Below are 18,892 nucleotides of genomic sequence, written 5' to 3'. Positions count from 1 at the left end.
CTCGTCTGTATAGAGGAATTCTGGCTCATGAGAGGCATATGGAAGGCAGCAGTAGTGGATGCTGCTCTGCAGTGCTGTCACACACAGGCGAGTGCTCTGGGACCAGCTCTTTGTGTGGCGGTGCTGCGCGCTTCAGTCTGTTCTGTGCTGTCCAGAGTTCGGTTCATTTTCGGCGAGCAGGAGGCGAGGGATCGCGTTCTTTGTTGTAAGGATAAATGTGGCTTGCAACCACTTTGCAACACTGCCAGACCTGCAGGTGAAACCCTGCTTGTTTCCAGCCACGATTAACAGAAGGAACATGGCCAAAGATAATACAGAAGGGAAGGAGTGAAAGGAGAGCCAAACCCTGCCTAAATGGTGGGAGGCGGCTACATGTGTTAGCTGGACCACGACCAAGGCAGATGCAGCAAAGCTGAGTGGGGATGTTAAAGGAGAAACCCTCTGGACAGTAACTTTGTCAGGATCTGAGATACCGAGCTGTGGCTGAACTTGGGCATTGCCTAAGCATGTGCTAACCCCACCAGAGCTCCTAACCCCACCGGAGCTCACTGGTGCGTCACCAAGGCCCGGGGCTGGCTCTAACGGCTCAGCTGCTGCACACGGTAGCGAAACCCACCACTTCCAGCAACCTGTGTGCGTGGTGGGCCCTGGGGCATACCTGCAGCCTGCAGGTCACGCAGCTGTCACTGCAGATGCTGCAGGAGCAGGATTTCTTCAGATCAGATTTTCAGAGCTGCTTTTCGGCTGATTTGAGGCGGTATTTGTCATCCATGTATGCCAGAGAAATGGAACTTGGGTCTTATATTGCCCCCTCCCTCCTTCTAGTGCAACACAGTTGAAAAAATAGCCACTTTCTGTATGATTCAAGTACAGTTTATCAGGGACAAACTGCTCCAGGCATCACAGTCCGTCCACTGGGCCTGTTCTTCAGGAACTGGATGTGTTTAAATTTCCTTCCCTGCCACCTGGCTCTGAAAGGGCTGCTCCCCACCTCTGGCTCCCTGCATGGCTGAGGAAGGCTGGTGTTCTGGGTTACCACTGAAAACTCCAGCTCCTGTTTGGTGATTTCTGACTCCTTTCCTCACCCCATTCCGCTGTTGCGGAATGGAAATGCCCCGCTAAATAAAAGGCCTCCCAGAAATACCGGGTTGCTGGCAGCAGTCTGGAGACGTGGCGCTGGTATAGAAAATACGGCGCTCTTCTTCCCACCTTTGTGTAGCTTTGTGTACCACAGTTACATATTAAATCAGCTGCAGTAATTACCGAGCTGTGGCTGCAGAGTTATTAACTTCCAGCCCAGACTAAGACCGCTCTGCTGCTGAGGGCCTCGTGCTCCGGCAGGCCGGGGCTCCGCGGCTGGCTGCAGCGTCAGGGCCCCGCGGTGCCAGGCCAGCTCCGGCCCCACAGAGCCTGGCCAACACCAGGCCACGAGTCAAAGCATTCTCTCAAGCAAGTTAGTTCCCTTCCAGTCTCTTCTGCTACTGATGCAGGTCAAGATTAAAAAAATAAAAAAATGAAAAATGTCAATTAGAGCACTCACAGCTTCTGGGGCTTTTAGGAATCAGGCGAGCCGCAGTACCCAGCTATCACAGCTAAAACCTGCGCTTCTGAAACACTGCAAGTCTGTCAAGTTTTGATGTGGAAGCAAAAAAAAAAAAAAAATAAAATAAAAAGGGAGGGGTTAGGGGGGGAGTGTTGCCACAGCTCTTGGAGAGTTTGGACCATGACGGCCAGGGCACATCTGCCTTCTGCGTTTTGATAGCAGGAAACAGATTTGAAATAAAACCTGAAGCGTTGGCCTGCACAAGTTAGTATGTCCTGTAGAACAAAGTCGTTTAAAGGCAATGAAAGAGCTGTTCTACAGCTTCAGTCAACCCTTTTTCTAAAGTTTTCTCTTTTAGTAAGTGGCGCTTCGATAATGGGGCCGGAATACACGGCCAGGTCTGATCTTGTTTCCCCATCAGCACGGCCGCGTCTCTCAGAGCCTGGAACACGGATTCAGTTTCACACCAGCAACTGGGCTAAGAAAGACTTTTTCCCATCGGAGAATACTAGCTGCATCAAACAATTGATGGAATAATTAGGGTATTACCAAAGTGCTGTCAAGTATGAACAACCCAAAAACACAACATTATTACTCCTATATCAATAAAGAGATTAAAAAATAATAAAAATAATTAAAATAAAAACCCGAGGACTTGACATGAGCAGCACGATCGGGGAAACACCCCCAGCAGGCGGGTCCTCCACAGTCAGTGTCTGACCTGGAAAGGAAGTACAACGCGACCAGCAGCGCTCACGCAACCTGGCTTTACAGTGGAGGGTGAACTGCGCTCAGTCTCCCCAGTCAGGTTATCCCTCTAGGAGGCACTATGTTAATTACAAAAATAAAAAAAATACAGCTGCATAACTGCATAGTGGTCATTTGTGAGCGCTCCCGGAGGAGCTGGCTGTAACTGTCACATAGGCACAGGGAGGAGTAGTGTCGGGGACAGGCTGCAACGCCCCGGGAGCAGGCTGTGCAAGGTCAGAGGGTCCCAGGGGCTGCTGGAGTGTTAGCGTTGGTGACAGTCAGGTGCTGCTTGTTGTCAGTGGTGCACTTGGGGAAGTCGTCCGTCTTACAGAGGATCTTGGAAATGATTTTGCGGAAGGTGTAGCGGAAGTCCCTGATCCTGTAGGCATAGATGATGGGGTTGATGACAGAGTTAGCATGCGAGAGGATGATGGCCATGTACATCGCCCACTCGGGCTTGGATTTGGAGAACTCCTCATGGAAGTGAGTGATGCAGTTCAAGATATGCAGGGGCAGCCAACAGAAGGCAAAAAGTCCCACGATGATGGCCAGAGACTTGGCTGCATGGACCTCCTTCTGCAGTGTGGTCCGGGAGTTGCCCATCAGCTCGATCTGATGCAGCTGTTTGCAGGCAACAATAAATATCTTAATGTAGATTCCCAGCATGATGACGAGTGGAAGCAGCACGCAGCCAAAGAAGTTGAAGTACACCATGTAGCTCATAGTCACCACGTTCTCAAAGAGGCACGAGATGAAGCAGCCATGGTGTTTTGCCCCGGTGTCAAGCCCCGTCTCGTTGGTGGAGTTGGGACAACCGCTCATGGCTTTATTCCAGCCCATAAGCGGAGTCAGCCCGATTGCGAAGGACAGGAGCCACAGCACAGCGATGAGGCCTCTTGCCCTCTTCCCAGTCACCAGACTGTTATACCTGCAGCATCGAGACGAGAGCCGAGATAGGGGCATTAATTACATGAGCGCTCATGACTTCCCTGCAGTTCAAGTCATTGGCATTTTGGCCAACTCCACAAAATCCTCACCCACACCCCCATGGGAACCTCACCTCTGTGATCCCCGAGGGGAAAAAATATCTCACCTCTGCTCCACGCCTACGCGAGGTGATTTGGGGAACTGAGTCACGTACTATTCCCGTGGGCTGCCAGGCACTGCCCTGGCCCGCGAGCATCAGCCCGGTGAGACTTCAGTAGGAGGTAAGGGCACGGAGTCTTAAAAAAGGCTTTACCATTGCATGAGCCTAAACCACTGACTACACGGATGGCCAGCACACGACTGTGGAAGGCTCACTCCGCAACCAGCACCTGGCTCTCCTGGCTGAGCACCCACCGCCGGGCACGCCACGGCGCGCTGCTGGGCTACGTGAACTTCTGGGCTGACCGATTCCAGCCGAGCCAGTGCTGGCTCCCGCTTGCACGCTGTGATGGGCAGCCAAAGGCTTAACCAGCGTCGCCCCACGCTCTCACAGCCTCTACGCCACAGGCTGCTTGCTTCAACTTGGGCTGCTCTTACGCCTGCAGCAATGCTGGCTTTTACTGCAGATTGCAGCGGTCCAGTAACGCGCTGGCCGTCCCCGCGCTACCTCGTACACCAACGTGGGAAGTACACATGTGTGTGGAAGCCATGGATCCTACCAGTTTCCCAAACAGTGCAATTGCTGGCTCGCACATGCCAGACTGCAGCCCACGCGAGCTTGTTGTGGCTGGATAACAAACACCCTGGCAGAACTCTGAGCCAGCATCTGCTAATGATGGATTGCTTAGGAGATTTACAAGCTAGGGTTTATGTCTCTGTTCTGAGTGGAATGCCAGAACCTCTGGGCTGTTCTCCCTCCTTTCACCTTCCCTGCTTTGTGCACCCTCTGACAGTGCTGATGGGGGCAGCTTCCCTTAGCTCCCAGGGCTGGCATCAGCTTCTGCTGCTTGAGTACGTGACACCGCAGCTGGATGTAAAGACCCAGATTTTAAAGCAAATGCTTTCCTTGGGCTGCTCTTATGAAGAATTACAGCAAGGGCCAAACTGATGCAGTACAGGGAGGCGCAGAGCCCCACACCTCTCTGAACCCCAAGGACTGGGTGCCTGCATGGCCAGGAAAGCCCAGGTGCCCCCAGCCCCCAGACGCCCAGAGAAGCAGGTGGTGCAGGCACCGAGAGAGGGAAGGGACAAGCTGGTCTGGGTGCGAAGAGAACAGATGCCAGCATCAAAACACCACTTGGCTCTCGTTTTGGAGATACGAAGAACCCAGCGATTGCCAGAAAGACAACATGAGAAACCCATTCCCATCCTGCCCGCGGCCAGTTAGCGTCCACTGGCCCACGGACGTGTCCCCCCTCCCCACACCCTCCTTTCACTGCTTGTTTACTCTGGCTTCGCTACCCTGCTCCTCCTTTCCTAAGAACGTTTGTTCTGATTTTCTTCCGGCCCGTGAGGCAGGGGAGGGTTTTTATTCCCACAGAACCGCAGCTGTGCATCTGAATCACGCTGGCGTCGCCTCCGTGCGCGCGCGGCCGTCTCCTCCTGGAAGCTGCAGAGGCGGCGGGGCCAGGCCGGGAGGCGCGGCCGGGGGGCTCGGGCCAGCTCCGAGCACCCGGAGGAGGCAGCAGCCCAAGGCGCAGGTTTGCTCCTGCACTTCTCTCTCGTTATTACTGAGCCTCGCTGCCTCGGATCAGCAATTATCGGTCAGGGCATCAGCAAGGCCAAGCCCTTCGCTTTCCGAACGCCGTGCCTGCTGTCAGGAGCCCGACCTGCTCTGGGGCTGTGGAGCCTGGAAACTTTAAGATGGGATTCGGAGCAGGATCCCAGCGATCTTGGCAAAGTCGGAGCCTCGAGCTACTGCTGGCCTTGGCCAGGCTGAGTCAGTGCTGCAGGGAGGACCAGGGACCGCTCCTGACCTTTACGGCTCTGCACGTGGGAAGAAGAAAAATGCGGCCATGGGAGCCCACAAGCCATCTCAGGCTCCCTGGCTTGTGCTGTTCACTCTTAGCTGACCGCTTTTGTTGCTGCTCCGCAGCCTCGGTCCCGTCACATTACAAAAACCATTGCAGCAGCCGTGGAAAATACAAAAGCGAGCCCAGCTCAGGAAGAGAAAGTGAAGGAGTCGAGGCTTTGTCTCACCGGAGGCTCTGCGCAGCCGAACCAAGAGGCACAGCCCCGTGTGGGCAGCATGGCGCAGAGCAGCCACATCCTGCACCGGTGACACCGGTGCTGCCTCTTGCTGAAAGCACATGGCCCCAGAAAGGCTTTTTTCCTTTTTTCTTTTTTTTTTTTTTTTTTTCCTGGTCCCCTCTGGAAAGATAAGGCCCAGCTCGCAGGGTTGCGGAACCAACTGAGAAGCCGCTTAGCTTCCCGGTGCCTGTAATGGAGGCCTGCTCATTTTCACTGCTCACTCTTCCCTCGCGTGCACAAGAGGAGTGAGCTGGGATCGAGGTGAAGCAGGAGCCCCCTCGGTGAGAAGGAAGAGATGGAAAAACGTGCCGTGCCACACCACGCGTGCCTCCGGCAGTGGGTCCATCACAGGTGGATCACGGCCGCTGTGCAGGCTGACTGGAGGCTGCTGGTGGTGGCGAAGGCCCTGCAAAAGCTGCTCACGGAGAGGAGGCCCACGTGAAGCCGGGGACGGGTCAGCGTTCTAAAAGCGTTGGCTAATTACCCTCTTATTACAGCTACGTGGTGAGAAACTGCCCGCATTGAGTTAGCAGAAGCTAACCGTGCACTTAAAGGCGTGCAAAGCCACCACGCGGAGCCGCCGCCACAAAGCAGCGGCAAAAAAAACCTCCTCCCTGAGCACGTGGAGATGTGAGGAACCAACACATTGTCACAGCTCACAATGCGCCAGGAAACCACTCCTTCGCTCTTTCAGGCTTAATATTATCAGGCAAGAAACTGTTAAAGTAAATTTACTCACCTAAGTCCGCTCAATTAATGCACAACAAATATTGAATCTCCTCTGTGTTTCTGCTTAGAGGCTTCAAATGTTGCTTTAGTGTAAATAACAGCTGAATATTTAAAAATGATTTATTGAGATGAAATAACCTGGCAATGCATTAGTTCCTTTTACACAGCCTGGCAAAGTCTCTTTACTGGCATAATCATCGCCAAACAGCTAATTATCTCAGCTCCCACCCAGTGGAGAGGCTGCAGAAGCACCGATGCCATCCCCAGCCACCGGCGCTGCGCTGTGATCACAAAGAGAGTCAGGTTTCTGTTTTTCCGACAAAAATAGCGATGCACTGGCTGTCAGTTAACAGCCACGCAGCCCACGTTGTGCTGGGCCAAATATTTCCCAGGGAGGCTGGAGGAGAGGTCCCCTGAGCTGGCCGCAGGCTGGAGGTAGCAGCCTTCCCTCAGCATCGTCTCTGCTTGGTAGGATGCTCGAGATTTTGTGGGGTTTCTTCCCCCCAGCAGCTCCCACTGCACTCCCAACGCTGTTCGCTAGAGCTGGCCATGCCAGGACACCCCGGCAGGCACCACCGAGCACAGCTGGGTGGCAGGGATGGGGTTTGGGTGCTGTGCGGAGGCACCGAGTCCTGTCCTGCACGTACCTGGCATCTCCCCGTGAGCTCCTGCAGTGTCCCCACCCCGAGGTCACCCAAGCAGCGCCGCTGCTGTCCTACGAGGAGCAGCCAGGGCATAATTCAGCATCTGGGGGCGTGAGATCGGGGCCACAAGGCAGCAGCGGCCTGGGGGAACAGTCCCAAAGGGGCTGTACCCGGCCCAGGAGGAGGAGGCGGTCACGAAGCCGTGGTGCCACAGCCTTTCTCCACCCTCTGCTACTGGAGACACGAAAATGAGCTCCAGAACCTCCTGGAGCTCACCTGGGGGAGCCAGCAGCGTCCCAGCCGTGTCCTGGCACCTTCAGAGCCTCCGGGGTTGTATTTTGGGGCAGGCAGGCCCTGGCTCCCTCCCCGTTTCGCCCCATGCCCAGCGTGCCGGATGCAGGGAGCCGAGCAGACAGGGAGCTCGCAGCACTCGCACTCCGCGGGTGCTCTGCTACAAACAAGCAGCGATAATTTATAGGTTTCTATTTTAAGGGTGAAGAAAAAAAAAATACAGACACCTCCATTCACAAGGGGAGAGAGCCGTTCGGCTGCCAAGCATTGTATCCTTGTCATCTACTTGCAGCTGTACTTTTCATCATGCTCCTTTTTTTTTTTTTTTTTTTTTTCCTTTTTCTTTCTTTTCAGTGTAACAACGCAAACCGCGCACCAGTGCTGCCGCTCCGTTTGCTCCACGCACAGCCGCGGAGCAGACACCACATATTAGACGAAATATCCTGGCAGGACATTTTAAATGAATCACAAATTGCACCTTAGAGAGTAAGAAAGAAAGAAAGGAAAAAAAAATATATATAAAAAAATAAAAAAGCAAAAGCTGCGCTGTCTCCCCAGGAAGGAGTTGGCGGCGAGAGTGAGAAATCTGATTAGCGGCTACAGCGCGGGCCGAGGAAGCCGGACATCTGCGTGCGGCCGCGGCCAGTCGCAGACAAATCGCTTCCTCCCTGCATCTGCCCCCGTTGTGCGCACGGGGAGGCAGCAGCGGCCCCCGTGTGCTCCCGGCCTCCTGCCCTTCCTGCCGGGGGGGCACGGAGCTAGGGGGGCCGCAGCGAAGGTGAGCCCGGTGGGCACCTGGTGGGGTTGGAGGTGTCTCAGCATCGCCTGCTCCCGGCTGCCGCCCTCGGTGCTTTGTGTGCTCGGGGGAGGGCCAGGTGGCAGATCCCCAAGTCGCTCTCCGTGGACAGGCGTTGAAGCCCTTCCAAAAGCCCCCAAAGCACCGCGCTCCTCACCCAGCAGGGCACCACCCCGCAGAGCCCCTGCAGCCCGGGCAGGTCAGCACGAGGCGTAAATGTGATGGGGGAGAGCGAGGATGTGGCCGTCGCCCGGCCCTACGTGGCACCTTGTCCCTCACAGAGGTCCAGCAGCTCCCGCTGGACCCGGCTGTGGCGCTCAGCGCCCGAGCGCTTTCCCAGCACCAAACCGGTGCTCACAGAGCACCAAAGGGCACCGGCGGTGGCACGGGCACACCCCAGGGATGTGCTCGCGGGTTATTTGTGGCTCATGCCAGGCCTGATGTCCTCAGGAGGCTTAGGGAGATAATCCCCCTCTTCGGCGTGTGCGAATTCCCTGAGCCAAGCCGTGAGAGCAGACGGGGAGGGGGCAGCTCTGCACATCTGCAGGCGCAGCTGGTGTCACCGACCCTGGCACCCTGCCGAAGCTGTGCCAGCGCACGGCAGGGCAGCAGCAGCCTCAGCACCCTCTGCCGAGGGCCGGGGCAGGACGGTCCTAAAAGACTCAGTTTTACAGTGTGTGCTCATTGCCACGGCGAACTGCGAACTCATAACAAAAGAGGTCTTACCTCTGTAGCAAAATTCTGCCAGATTTCAAAACCTGCTTTTTTTTCCTTTTAAAAATTAACATACTTATTTTTCTTCTTCTTCTTTTTTACAGGATGACCTGACCGAACCAGAAAAAAGCCCCGAACCCCAGAGCTCTGGGTCCTGGCTCAGCCCAAGGTCCGTGCCCCGAGCCGACCCCTGGAAGCAGCTGCGTGCGCCTCTCCCCGACATCCCTGCTGCCCCTGCAGGAGTTGCAGAGCTCCCAGGGACAATTAACATCCTGCCGGGATTTTTGCTCTTTGCCAGGGAGGGAAGTGGCCCCTGAGATATGGGAAAAGTATAAAAATTTGGGACATGCATATTTAGGAAATCGGACTGCTGACACCTAAAAATAACTGCAGCTTCCCGCTTCCAGTTTACGACCGTAAGAGCGATTAGCACCGATGTTTTTTGTACGCACGCACAGAGGCTGCATCCGGAGGCAGCTGCGATGCCCAGCATTAGCCGCTGCCTGACCCAGCCCCAAACCCCGATGCCTCAAGCACCAAAAACTCCCGAAAGTCATGTCAGTCTCATTGCTTAGGCAGACGCCAGCCCTGCCCGTGGTGCTGGGCGTGTTTTCTGGGTTTGCTGAGCACTGTTAATAAATCAGTGCTAACCTCACGCCGACGGCGCTGCCTGGGGCCTCAGGGTTGGGCACCACGCGTGTGAGCCGCACGCAAACATCAGGACACGCGTGTGAGTCCAGACAAAGGGTAGTGCAAGGATTTCCCCTCCGGAAAGGAAACGAAGTGAGGGCAGAAGGAAGAGCAGCTGCAACCCTGACGCTGAGGCCCGGCAGGCACACAGAAACGGCAGAGGAAGGCCGATGCTCTGCAGAGGATTTTCTCTCCTCCCCAGGGCTCCAGCCCTACCTCCCATGACTGCTCACCGCTTTGCTCAGCTGAGGAACAAGCTGAAGGGAACTGGGGAACAATTCCTGCAGGGCTGCCGCCTTCCCGAGGGGAGCAGCTCGGTGGGGAGCTGGTCGGTTGCAGCGGCAGATGCAGGGCAGCGCAGCGGCACGGGGCGCCCGTGATCGAGGCGAGGATGCCCCGGCAGCAGGAGGCGAGGCGAGGGCACCCAGCGTGACGTTGGGCAGGATTTTTCACTCTGCTTTGGCACTCCGAATACAAATACTCCCCCGTCTTGCCCCAATCCCTTACACGTTTGTTCCAGGCTCCTACCCCTACCTCCAACAATGAGCCGCGCCAAAGGATTTTGGTCGATGCGACTAGAAGGGAACGGTTTTATTCCACCTACAAATCTTCCTTGGCTCGCAGCGGTGGGGCTGTGGGGTGAAATCCAGCCCTGGAGAACGCTGCAGAGCAAAATCTTAGCCCCGCTCCCGTGCCAGATCCTCTGTGGGGTGGATTTGCTGCTGCTGAGACACCGCTGCCTGGCCCCAATACTCTGCTCGCAGCAAGCGCGGCGGGGAAGGGAGCGTTTGTTCGGGGGCTGAGGTGGGAGCAGAGAGCTTATTCATATTTATATTTATATTTATATTTATATTTATATTTATATTTATATTTATATTTATATTTATATTTATATTTATATTTATATTTATATTTATATTTATATTTATATTTATATTTATATTTATATTTATATTTATATTTCTAAAGCGCCTATCACCGTACTGATAAACACCCTTTGGAACCACTCTGATGGCAGGGGTAAGAACAGGAGTTGGCCTGTTGGTACCTCAGCACTTCTGCTTCCAACCAAATTAAAAAAAAAAAAAGCCACAAGACTTTTACCCCAGGACGGGTGCCGTGTGTTCGCAGTGGCGCTGACGGGTGCAGGGCAGCAAGGTATGGGCAGGATGAGGCCAGGAGCTGTGTCCTGAAGCCGGGAAGGGGCTGGGAAGGGGCTGGGAGCCGCAGGCACAGGCTGGACCTGGGCAGGAGGGGGGTGCCCCAGCAAATAGTAAATTTGTCAAACCCAAACCCAAACAAAAAAAACGGGTTTCAAGGGACAGAAAGAATTCACGACTTCGTGGCCAAATTCAGCAAATATTTTTAGCCAGGCGAGGGAGGGTTCCAAAACACCACTCTGAGATTTTACACAATATTTGTTGTGCTCTTCTCTAGCTGGGGACTCATGAGTTCCTTCCCAGCCAGGACGCCTCCGTTTCTAGAAGCAGCAGCTGCAGGAAGGGTTAAGCAGCTCAGCAGCAACCTGCCAGGCTGGTCAGGATTGCTGTGTTTCACTGAAGCCTCCAAACCTCGCTGCTTCGATTTGACTGAAACAATTTGCCTCTTCCCCCGTGGGATTTTTGGGTTCAGCCACAGAACTGAAAAATCCATTATTAGCCTGGCTGCAATGCAAACTGCTGCACAGCCTGCGGGCCTGCCCTGCCCGTGTGCTTAAATATCCCTTAAATAACGTGAAATAATATGTTAAAAATAATATGGCTCCATCCCCAGTGTCCCCGCACGGGTTTCCAGAGGGAGCCACGGTGCATGGGACGCAGGCTGCAGGCTGGGTACAAATCGTTAGAAGCTCGGTGCCGTGTGGCCCGTTACCAGTCCCTGCACCGGTCTCCAGAAGGAATTTTTTAGTGCAAAAGAAACTTTTCCTACAGCCATCACTCCCACAGCTCAAGTCTCCCGCTGGGAACAGCTCCTACAGCCTCCGAGGGCAGCAGCGGGGCCGGATCCTGCTGGGACAGGCTGGGCACGGGGCTGCTGCTGTGGCTGCCCCAAAAACCCCGGGCTGGAAAACCCGAGCGTGGCAGGGAAGTGTTTCGCCAGCAGAGTTTTATAACATCCTCCCCCCAGCCTTCTGCGTCCTCTTTTGATGCTGGCTGTACAAACAAGAAGCCTTTCGGTGCCAGTCCCTAAGCCTCCTGCTGCCGAAGCAATGGCCTGTCCCGGCCTTTCCAAGAGGTTTTCCTTGCTGCTCACCCCAGGAGCAACGAAACGCGCCTCGGTGCCAAGGCGAAGCTTAATCCAAACCTCGCACCTCGGAGCAGACTAGGATGGGAGTCCTGGATGGCGATTTACAGCCGAAGGGCTGGACGTGTCCGGCTAGGAGGCAGTCACAGGAATATATATAGATGCACAGAGCAGACGTCCGTGCCAAGGGAATACAGGATTTAGCCTAAGATGGGGTGAAAAAACAGCGCTGGGAAAGTATTTGAGCAAGGCAACCCCCCTGGGGCTTCAGCCCACGCAGGTGCACGGGCTGCCCTAACGGAGAGTCCAGCAAACCTGCTAGAAAGCCGTGTCAAAAGAGTGGAGGAAACACTTGCTGCTTTGTCGGTTGTCAAACCACTTCCCCTCCGCGTATGTTCGAGCGATCCCTCAAAGTGCCCTGACCTGCCGCTCTCATACAGGTTCTAGCGAAGCACAAACCCCGCTCACAGGGCTCCGCTGCCTCGGCCGAGCCCTGCAAAAAGCTTTCGTGGTACAAAGGAGGGGAGTCGCGGCTAACAGCCCGAGCCCGACACCGTGCCGGCGGTGGGTGGTGTGATTAAACCGAGAATTAAAAAATCCAAACTGCTCCAGAGCTGCTGCTGTGCCACTGGACCCCATCCCGAGAAAGCCCCAGAGCACACAAACGGAGCAGGCGGCGAGGAATTATCCGAGCCGGGGCCAGTGCCGGCGGCTGGGAAGGATTTACAGGACAGCAGCTGCTTGGATATTGCCCGCTGCTGCCCGCCGGGCGCAGGGCTCAGCCCCGCTCCCCCTCGCTCGGCGCCCCGAGGAATTCCCAGGTCCCACGACACTCGCCCCGCTCAGCACCGCGCGTTGCCATTCCCCGGCTGTATCGTCTGCCCGGTGCCTGAGCGATACCTGCCCAATGCATGGGACTTAGAAGGTGCCGGGATAGGGTGAGCGGGTGGGGTTTTTAAGTCGTTTTAGGAAGAATTTATTGCTTATGCAAGGAGACGCCAGAGCCAAGCAGAACCTGGGGAAGCTGCAGCCCCCGCAGTTCAGCCGGGGTCCCCGCTCCGAGGCTGCCCTGCGCCCCCCCAGACTCTGCTTGTGGCTGCTCCCCGCAGTGCCAGACCCCCCCCCGGGGGCTCCATCGGTGCCCAGTTCCCGGGGAGGGACATCAGAGACAGGAGGAGACCAGATTAACAGATTCAGGTCATTTGTAATGCAAAACCTGGGGGTTTGGTGCACTTAAGGAAGCTGCTGCACCTACTCGCTGTGAAAGTGCCTGTAAAATATATTTAATGCATTCATCCCAGTATAACGCAGCGTCCCGTGAATTAGAAGGAAGGCAGCGAAATTTTTGGATGAAAGCCTGAACTGTAAACTTGTGCAAACCGAGGTGTGAATCCTTTCTCCTTCCCTCTCCCCGTCACCGTGTGTGCACAGAGCTGACACCTGACATTTACCGAGGTATGCACCCGCTCGTGGCACGCACTCAGAAGGAAAAGGTGTGCATGTGAGCTGGGAAATACAGCACTTGTAAATGCAACAAAACGCACTTTCAGTCCATTTGTTATACCTATAAACTGGAGGACAGCCTAGTCAGGCTCTTCTCTGAGTCGAAAACCTGAATTATGCCCAACGTCACATTAAAACCCCTTTAAGATGACTTTCAGCCTCCCTGAAAGTATCACAACCTGAGCTCGGTGGGACAAGGGCTCTCACAGAACTGCCTGCACAACTCTTTCTCTAATGGGCTGGGAAATAGGAGAAAGAGTGGTTGCTCTTGTATTCAGTTATCTGGGAGATGTCCCGAGCCCCAGTAATGGAGGCTGTATAAATACCTACATAGATTAGCTCGACCTGTCCCAGGCTCGCTCCCACATCACCGCGTAGCCTCTGCAGGAAGCCACCAACCCTCCCAAGACAAATAGCCTCAAGACACTGAGCTCCCAAGTAGATCTTTAAGCAAGAGGCAGGACGCTGGGAACCTGATCCCAGTCCTGCAGCAAGTACAAAACTGCTGACATCTTCATTATTGCCACCTGCGAGCAGCAAACCTCACGGCACCGCTAGAGACGGGACGTTGCAGGGAAAGGCACAGCCCTGGCGGTCAGGGGACGGGTCTGCCTCGCATCTCTTACCTCAGTGGGATCTTGATGGCCAGGTACCTGTCGATGGCCACCGCCAGCAAGCTGAAGATGGAGCTTTGGGTCAGCACCAGCACGAAGCAGGCGAAGAAGAGGCAGCTGTGAAAATCCACCTGGAAGCCGATGCTGATGGTGATGGCGAAGGGGATGGCCAGCAAGCCCACGGCGATATCGGCCACGGCCAGCGACACCAGGAAATAGTTGGTGGCGTTCTTCAACGTGCTGTTGATGGCCACGGCCCAGCACACGAGCACGTTGCCGGCGATGGACAGCACGGCGATGATGAGCTCCAGCACGATGTAGGTGGTTTTCAGAGTGTCCATGGCGAGGAGCCGCGACCCTTCACCGCGACGAGGTGCTCGCCCCGGGGCTCGCGGCTACCAAGAGGCCACGGGGCAGCGCTTCCCGCAGAGAACCACCCATCGGGGGCCTCCCCGCAGCCTCCCCCCGGCTCCCGGGGGGCCGGAGGGGCGCGGCGAGCCCCGGCCCGCAGCCCCCCGCCGCCGCCGCCGCCCGCAGCGCCCGGCCCCGGGGGGGCATCCGCGGCCTCCGGGAGCTCCGCGGGGACGCGCTCAGCGCCCGCCCGCCCCCGAGGCCGCCCCCATCGGCGGGGACGGGGCTTGGACGGCACCGAGCGGACGGGAGCGGCCCCCGCTGCCCGCCGGGGGATGCTCCGCAGCCCGGCCGCTCGGCGCGGCGAGCTCCGGCTTTTTGTGCCCATGGGGGGAGCGGGGCGGGGAGTTGCGCGGCGAGGCCGCGATTGGACGGGGAGGGCCCGGTCCCGGTGCCCGCAGCCCCCCCCCCCCCCGCGAACCGGCCCCGGTCCCCCCCCCAACCCCTTCCCGCAGCCCCGCTGCCGGTTTTGGGGGTTCGGGGAGCGGCGGGCGCGGAGCTGGCCCCGGCCCCCGGCGAGGGCTGGGGATTGCCACAGAGCGTTGGGACACCGCCGGGGGGGGGGGGGGGTTGGTTGGGGATTGCCACACCGAGAAAAGTCCCCCCCCGGGCCGGCCCACGAAAGCGAGGCGGCTGTTTCATAAAATCCTGACGGCCGCCCGCGGCACCGCGTAACGTTTCCTGGCGTAACGAGATGGCAAAACGCCGTGGATCAGCACGAGCTGGCTGCTGGCCACGGGGCCAGCGTGGTCAGGGCGAGTTCTGCGGGGTCTGGAAAGAATTAAACCCCGATGCGGACACTAAAAAAGGGGGTTCCGCAGTGGGGGATCTTAAAACCAGCAGCGAATGGGGAAAGAAATTATAATTCAAGAGCTACTTACCTCTTGGTCACACCTTTCGTGCGTTATATTGTGTTCGCCATCCAAACCCGAGCAGATCAGAGGCTGAGCATCACAGCGGTTTTGTGGCATCCAGCAGTGCTAAATAATCCAGGGCAGAAACTGGAAAGTATCCCAGACAGGCATGCTAACAATCCCCCCTTCCTGTAGCAAACAGAAAATAAAAGAAACTGCTGTTGCTTTTTAGAACAAACTTTGAATTAAAAACCTGTACAAGGGAAAGCTTTCTGGGGATCCAAAGCCAAGGCAGAGCAAAAACACATGGGAAAAGTAATACATAAATACTTTTTGTGGACCTGGAGTAAACAGAAACACTCCCAAGGACTAGAAATGCTTTGGATCAGGCTGATAGGAGGGCAAACTGCTGGTTTGTACCGAGTGAAGCCATTTTCTCCAGGGTGGGCAGCTCAGAAGCAGAATGCTTCGGGACAACTGGGACGCTAAAGGAAAGCCACATCCGTGGCACATTTAATTCAACAGGAACGTGCAGCAAGGTTCCCTTCGCTCCCCTTCGGTAAAAGCATCTGCCTTTGGGGGTGTCGCTGCCCCTTGCCCCCCCACCTGCCACCTGTGCACTTCACACCCTGCAAGCTGCCCGCAGGGAAGGGACCGCCTCGCACCGCAGCACCCGGGGCACGCACACGCTGCGGTGCCTCCAGCCCCGGTGCCTGCCCGGTGCCGCACGGGGAGGTAACGGCGGAGCTCCGCGGAGCCCCGGGGCGGCTGCTCCTGCCTTCTCAGCCCTGCCTGGATCCTCGACTTGCCTGCACTGGTTTGGTTTATTTATTATTTTGGGATGAGCGGAGCTCCCCTCACGCAGGGCCTGTTAGGATCGTGTAAGCGGAGGTAAACAATGATGGAAAGGCACTTTTTACCCCAAAGCGATGGATTTACATCAGGGTTTTTACACATTGTTTTCCTAGGTCTAAAACATGTGCCAACAGAAGCCTTTTTGCTGCTTTATGGCACTACGGCAAAATGTGAATGAACTTTGCAGAGGATACGCTTCATCAGAGAAGAATCTGCTGTTGTGATCATGGAAGTAGGTCTTACAGGTTGAGTCCATGGAAATTTTGGTTTATCAAGTCAGACAGGAGCAGAGAAATAATCTATTTCAGCTTTTGATGAATAGCTCATTCTGGACAAGGTCTGTCTCTGCGACAGGCAGTAAGGCACTGCAAACACTATGGATTTTGCATTATGCTGAGATTCATGGCTCTGCAAAGCACAGGCACCTTTGCCAAGGGCCGGTGGTTTATTTTGGCATTAACTGAAGCAGCTGAACTCATTCCGAATCCGACTTAGCTGCCAGTGTAGGCAAGGAGCAGTGTGCTCGCTCTGCTGTACCACGCATGGTTAAAACCTGCTGGCAGTTAGAGCAGGACGAGCCCTGCCCCAGGTCCCAGCCAGAGATACGGAGCCTGCCCTCCGGCTGCGTTCTTTGAGCCCTGCTTTAAATTGTGTGCCATTGTACAGCCTACCATTAAACATCACCTGGATGCGCCAGCCTTGTAAAGCAATCATCGGGGCAGGCGTTGTGAAACTCTGCAGTCCCTGCGGCTCTGAGGATGCTGAGTCCCGAGGTGACAACGTGCGTGGCTGTATTCTGCCGGCTGTAAATGAGCAAGGACGTCACACACTCAGCAAGGTAAATATAGTCCAAAGCAGCTTGTGGAATCCATTCAAGAAGTGGAGCACAATAATAACATGGCAACAGGTCACCGGAGCACTGTTTGGTGCGAAGATGTCACATACAGTGACAAATGAGTCATCATTACTATTATTTTCCGGGTTTTTATGTTACGCTAGGGATTTGCCTCTCAGCACTCTTGGAGGAAACAACACCAGCCCCGACCTGCTTCTTTCAAGTGTAAGGACTCATCTGGCTCCTTTGTTCGGAGGGAAACAGATTTAAACAGCTCCCACGTGGTGGACAGCGATACGGTGGGGGGCAGGATCGGCACCCTGGCGCGGCCGTAGCCCGCAGCTCTGCTTTGGCAGAAGCCCTCCAACCTCGTACGTGCTGTTCCTCTGTCGCTGCAGTCCCTGGGGGAACAGAGCTGCCGCTTTGGAGGCAGCGCGCTTCCTGCAGCCCTCTGTGATCTTTTGTGTGAGGCCTCTCTGCCTCTGCACAGGCTCGGGCTTCACTGGGACTTCCCCAGCCAGGTCTGCCTTGACACCTTCGGTTCTCTTGGCCCAGCCACAAAAAAGCAGTGAGAGCCCCCTCCTATCCCCTGGCACACACCGAGCCAGGGCCCAGCCAGCCCTCGGGGCCAGGCTGCAGCTGCTACGAGATGCTCCTGAGCCACTAAGGGCCGAGATGCTCTCGCTGGTCCTGCAGCAGGTTCTCTCTTCCTGCAGACCTTGCCACCTTCAGCACAACTCCCCCGGCATGTCTCTCCCCAGCAGGCCCTTCCATTTCTAACCTCTTTTCATTGCTCATCTCCTCAGCGAGGAGATGCGTCAGCTGCAGGACGGACGAGCGATGGCAGGGCTTTGCAGGGCGGGTGTGAGGAGCTGGCCCAAGAACCCGCTCCTGTGCGTCTGTGGCTGCCTCTGCCAGGGCAGCAGACCTCAGCCCCAACGCGCTCAATAGGAGCCACTGGCCTGGCAGAGCTAGCACAGCCTGGGGAACTGAATCCCCATTACTGCTCAAGTCCTCACTAGCACTTCTGAGTTGTTCTGCAGGACAGGACAGAGCTTGTCCTGAACCTGACTCCACGAAAGGGTTCCCAAGACACAACACAACCTGCAAACCATGCAGCAGGTACAAAAGCCCTCTTCAAAGTGGTGCTTGCAATGACGGTCTGAACTGCACGCTGTCTGCACAAGCCGGGCGAAGGGAGCACGATTTTTGAGGCCAATTTGGTAGGCAGGCAGGTGAAAGAAGTACCCAGCGCTGCGGGAATATTCATCGCCTGCATCCCGTGCTGAGCATTAGCATGTCAAAGACTGCAGGCAGCTCTGGAGTAAACAACTGTGGAGGTGAGTGGTGCAAGGTAGGATTTGCGGCTGCATTGCTGGAGGCGTTTTTCTGGAAGAGCCAGGGAAAGGAAAGCAGAGAGTGAAATTCCAGAGAAAGCTGTTTCCATACTGGAGACTTCACTAAGTCCGAAAAATGCCTGGAAAACAAAACAGAAAAATTATGGTAAGATCATAAACTGCAGATCAACAAACTTGGATTTTCCTAGTCCTGGGGTCACTGCCAGACAATAAATGTTTAGTGCCTAAACCAGCTGCAAGAACTCATCGTGTAACAATGCAGGTGTGTGAATTCTTTATGCGTTGTGGGTTATATCTTACACCTTTCATTAGAAAATAAAAAACCACCGCAGGACCGAAAAAAAACACACTATAAACAGCAGTGAAATTAAAAAGGAAGGCTTTTGGCTGAATGGAGGTCAAGGCAACGAGGATAGCATTTTGAAGACATTTTTAATGCGTCTCTGATTTTATTTACTAACCACCCTCTATGATGAAAAGCCAAGTACCTCTTCCAGCAGTATCTTTACAGGAGAGCTGCAGCTGCAGCCAGACTGCACGAAGCCACGTGGTGCTCAGCCCTGCCCGGGTCTCGGTGAGCGCAGGGGCCGGCTGCGTCAGCTCTGCTGGTGGAGCAGGTAGAGCCGATTTCCCCAGAGAAATCAATAGGAAGTGGTGGTGTGTTTCCAGGCCAACACCAGGAGTGGAAAGCCCCGGGTGAAGCCAGACGGGCAGCGATGCTGCTTGCAAGCCAAACACCCCGTGATTGCTTCATTCACAGCTAGAGCAGCTTCCTGGGCAGAACCTTCACAACTTAATGCCCCTAAGAAAACAGGCTTGCTAAACAGTCTGCTCCACAAGTGTGACTCAGAAGTTCACTCCCCATCAACACTTCTCAGCAGCAA

General features: G+C 55.5%; 1 protein-coding gene and 1 long non-coding RNA gene across 2 annotated transcripts; both read right to left on the bottom strand.

Moving 5' to 3' along the window:
• Positions 1-460: 460 nt before the first annotated feature.
• ADORA2B (adenosine A2b receptor) lies at positions 461-14,402 on the bottom strand. The gene is made up of 2 exons (XM_013196499.3): positions 13,708-14,402; positions 461-3,221 (listed from the first exon to the last, which is right to left on the bottom strand). Exons 1-2 carry the CDS (start codon positions 14,034-14,036, stop codon positions 2,528-2,530), a joined length of 1,023 nt encoding a protein of 340 aa, XP_013051953.2. The 5' UTR covers positions 14,037-14,402; the 3' UTR covers positions 461-2,527.
• Positions 14,403-14,533: 131 nt separating this feature from the next.
• On the bottom strand, positions 14,534-18,879 carry LOC106045801 (uncharacterized). The gene is made up of 4 exons (XR_007167055.2): positions 18,497-18,879; positions 17,755-18,127; positions 16,500-16,618; positions 14,534-15,149 (listed from the first exon to the last, which is right to left on the bottom strand). It is a non-coding gene; the product is annotated as an uncharacterized lncRNA (long non-coding RNA).
• Positions 18,880-18,892: the final 13 nt, after the last annotated feature.

This window comes from Anser cygnoides, chromosome 18 (genome assembly GCF_040182565.1).
Source record: "Anser cygnoides isolate HZ-2024a breed goose chromosome 18, Taihu_goose_T2T_genome, whole genome shotgun sequence".
Lineage (NCBI taxonomy): Eukaryota > Metazoa > Chordata > Aves > Anseriformes > Anatidae > Anser > Anser cygnoides.
The sequence above is the reverse complement of the archived record's forward strand: the minus strand, read 5'-3'. Positions and strand labels throughout refer to the sequence as shown.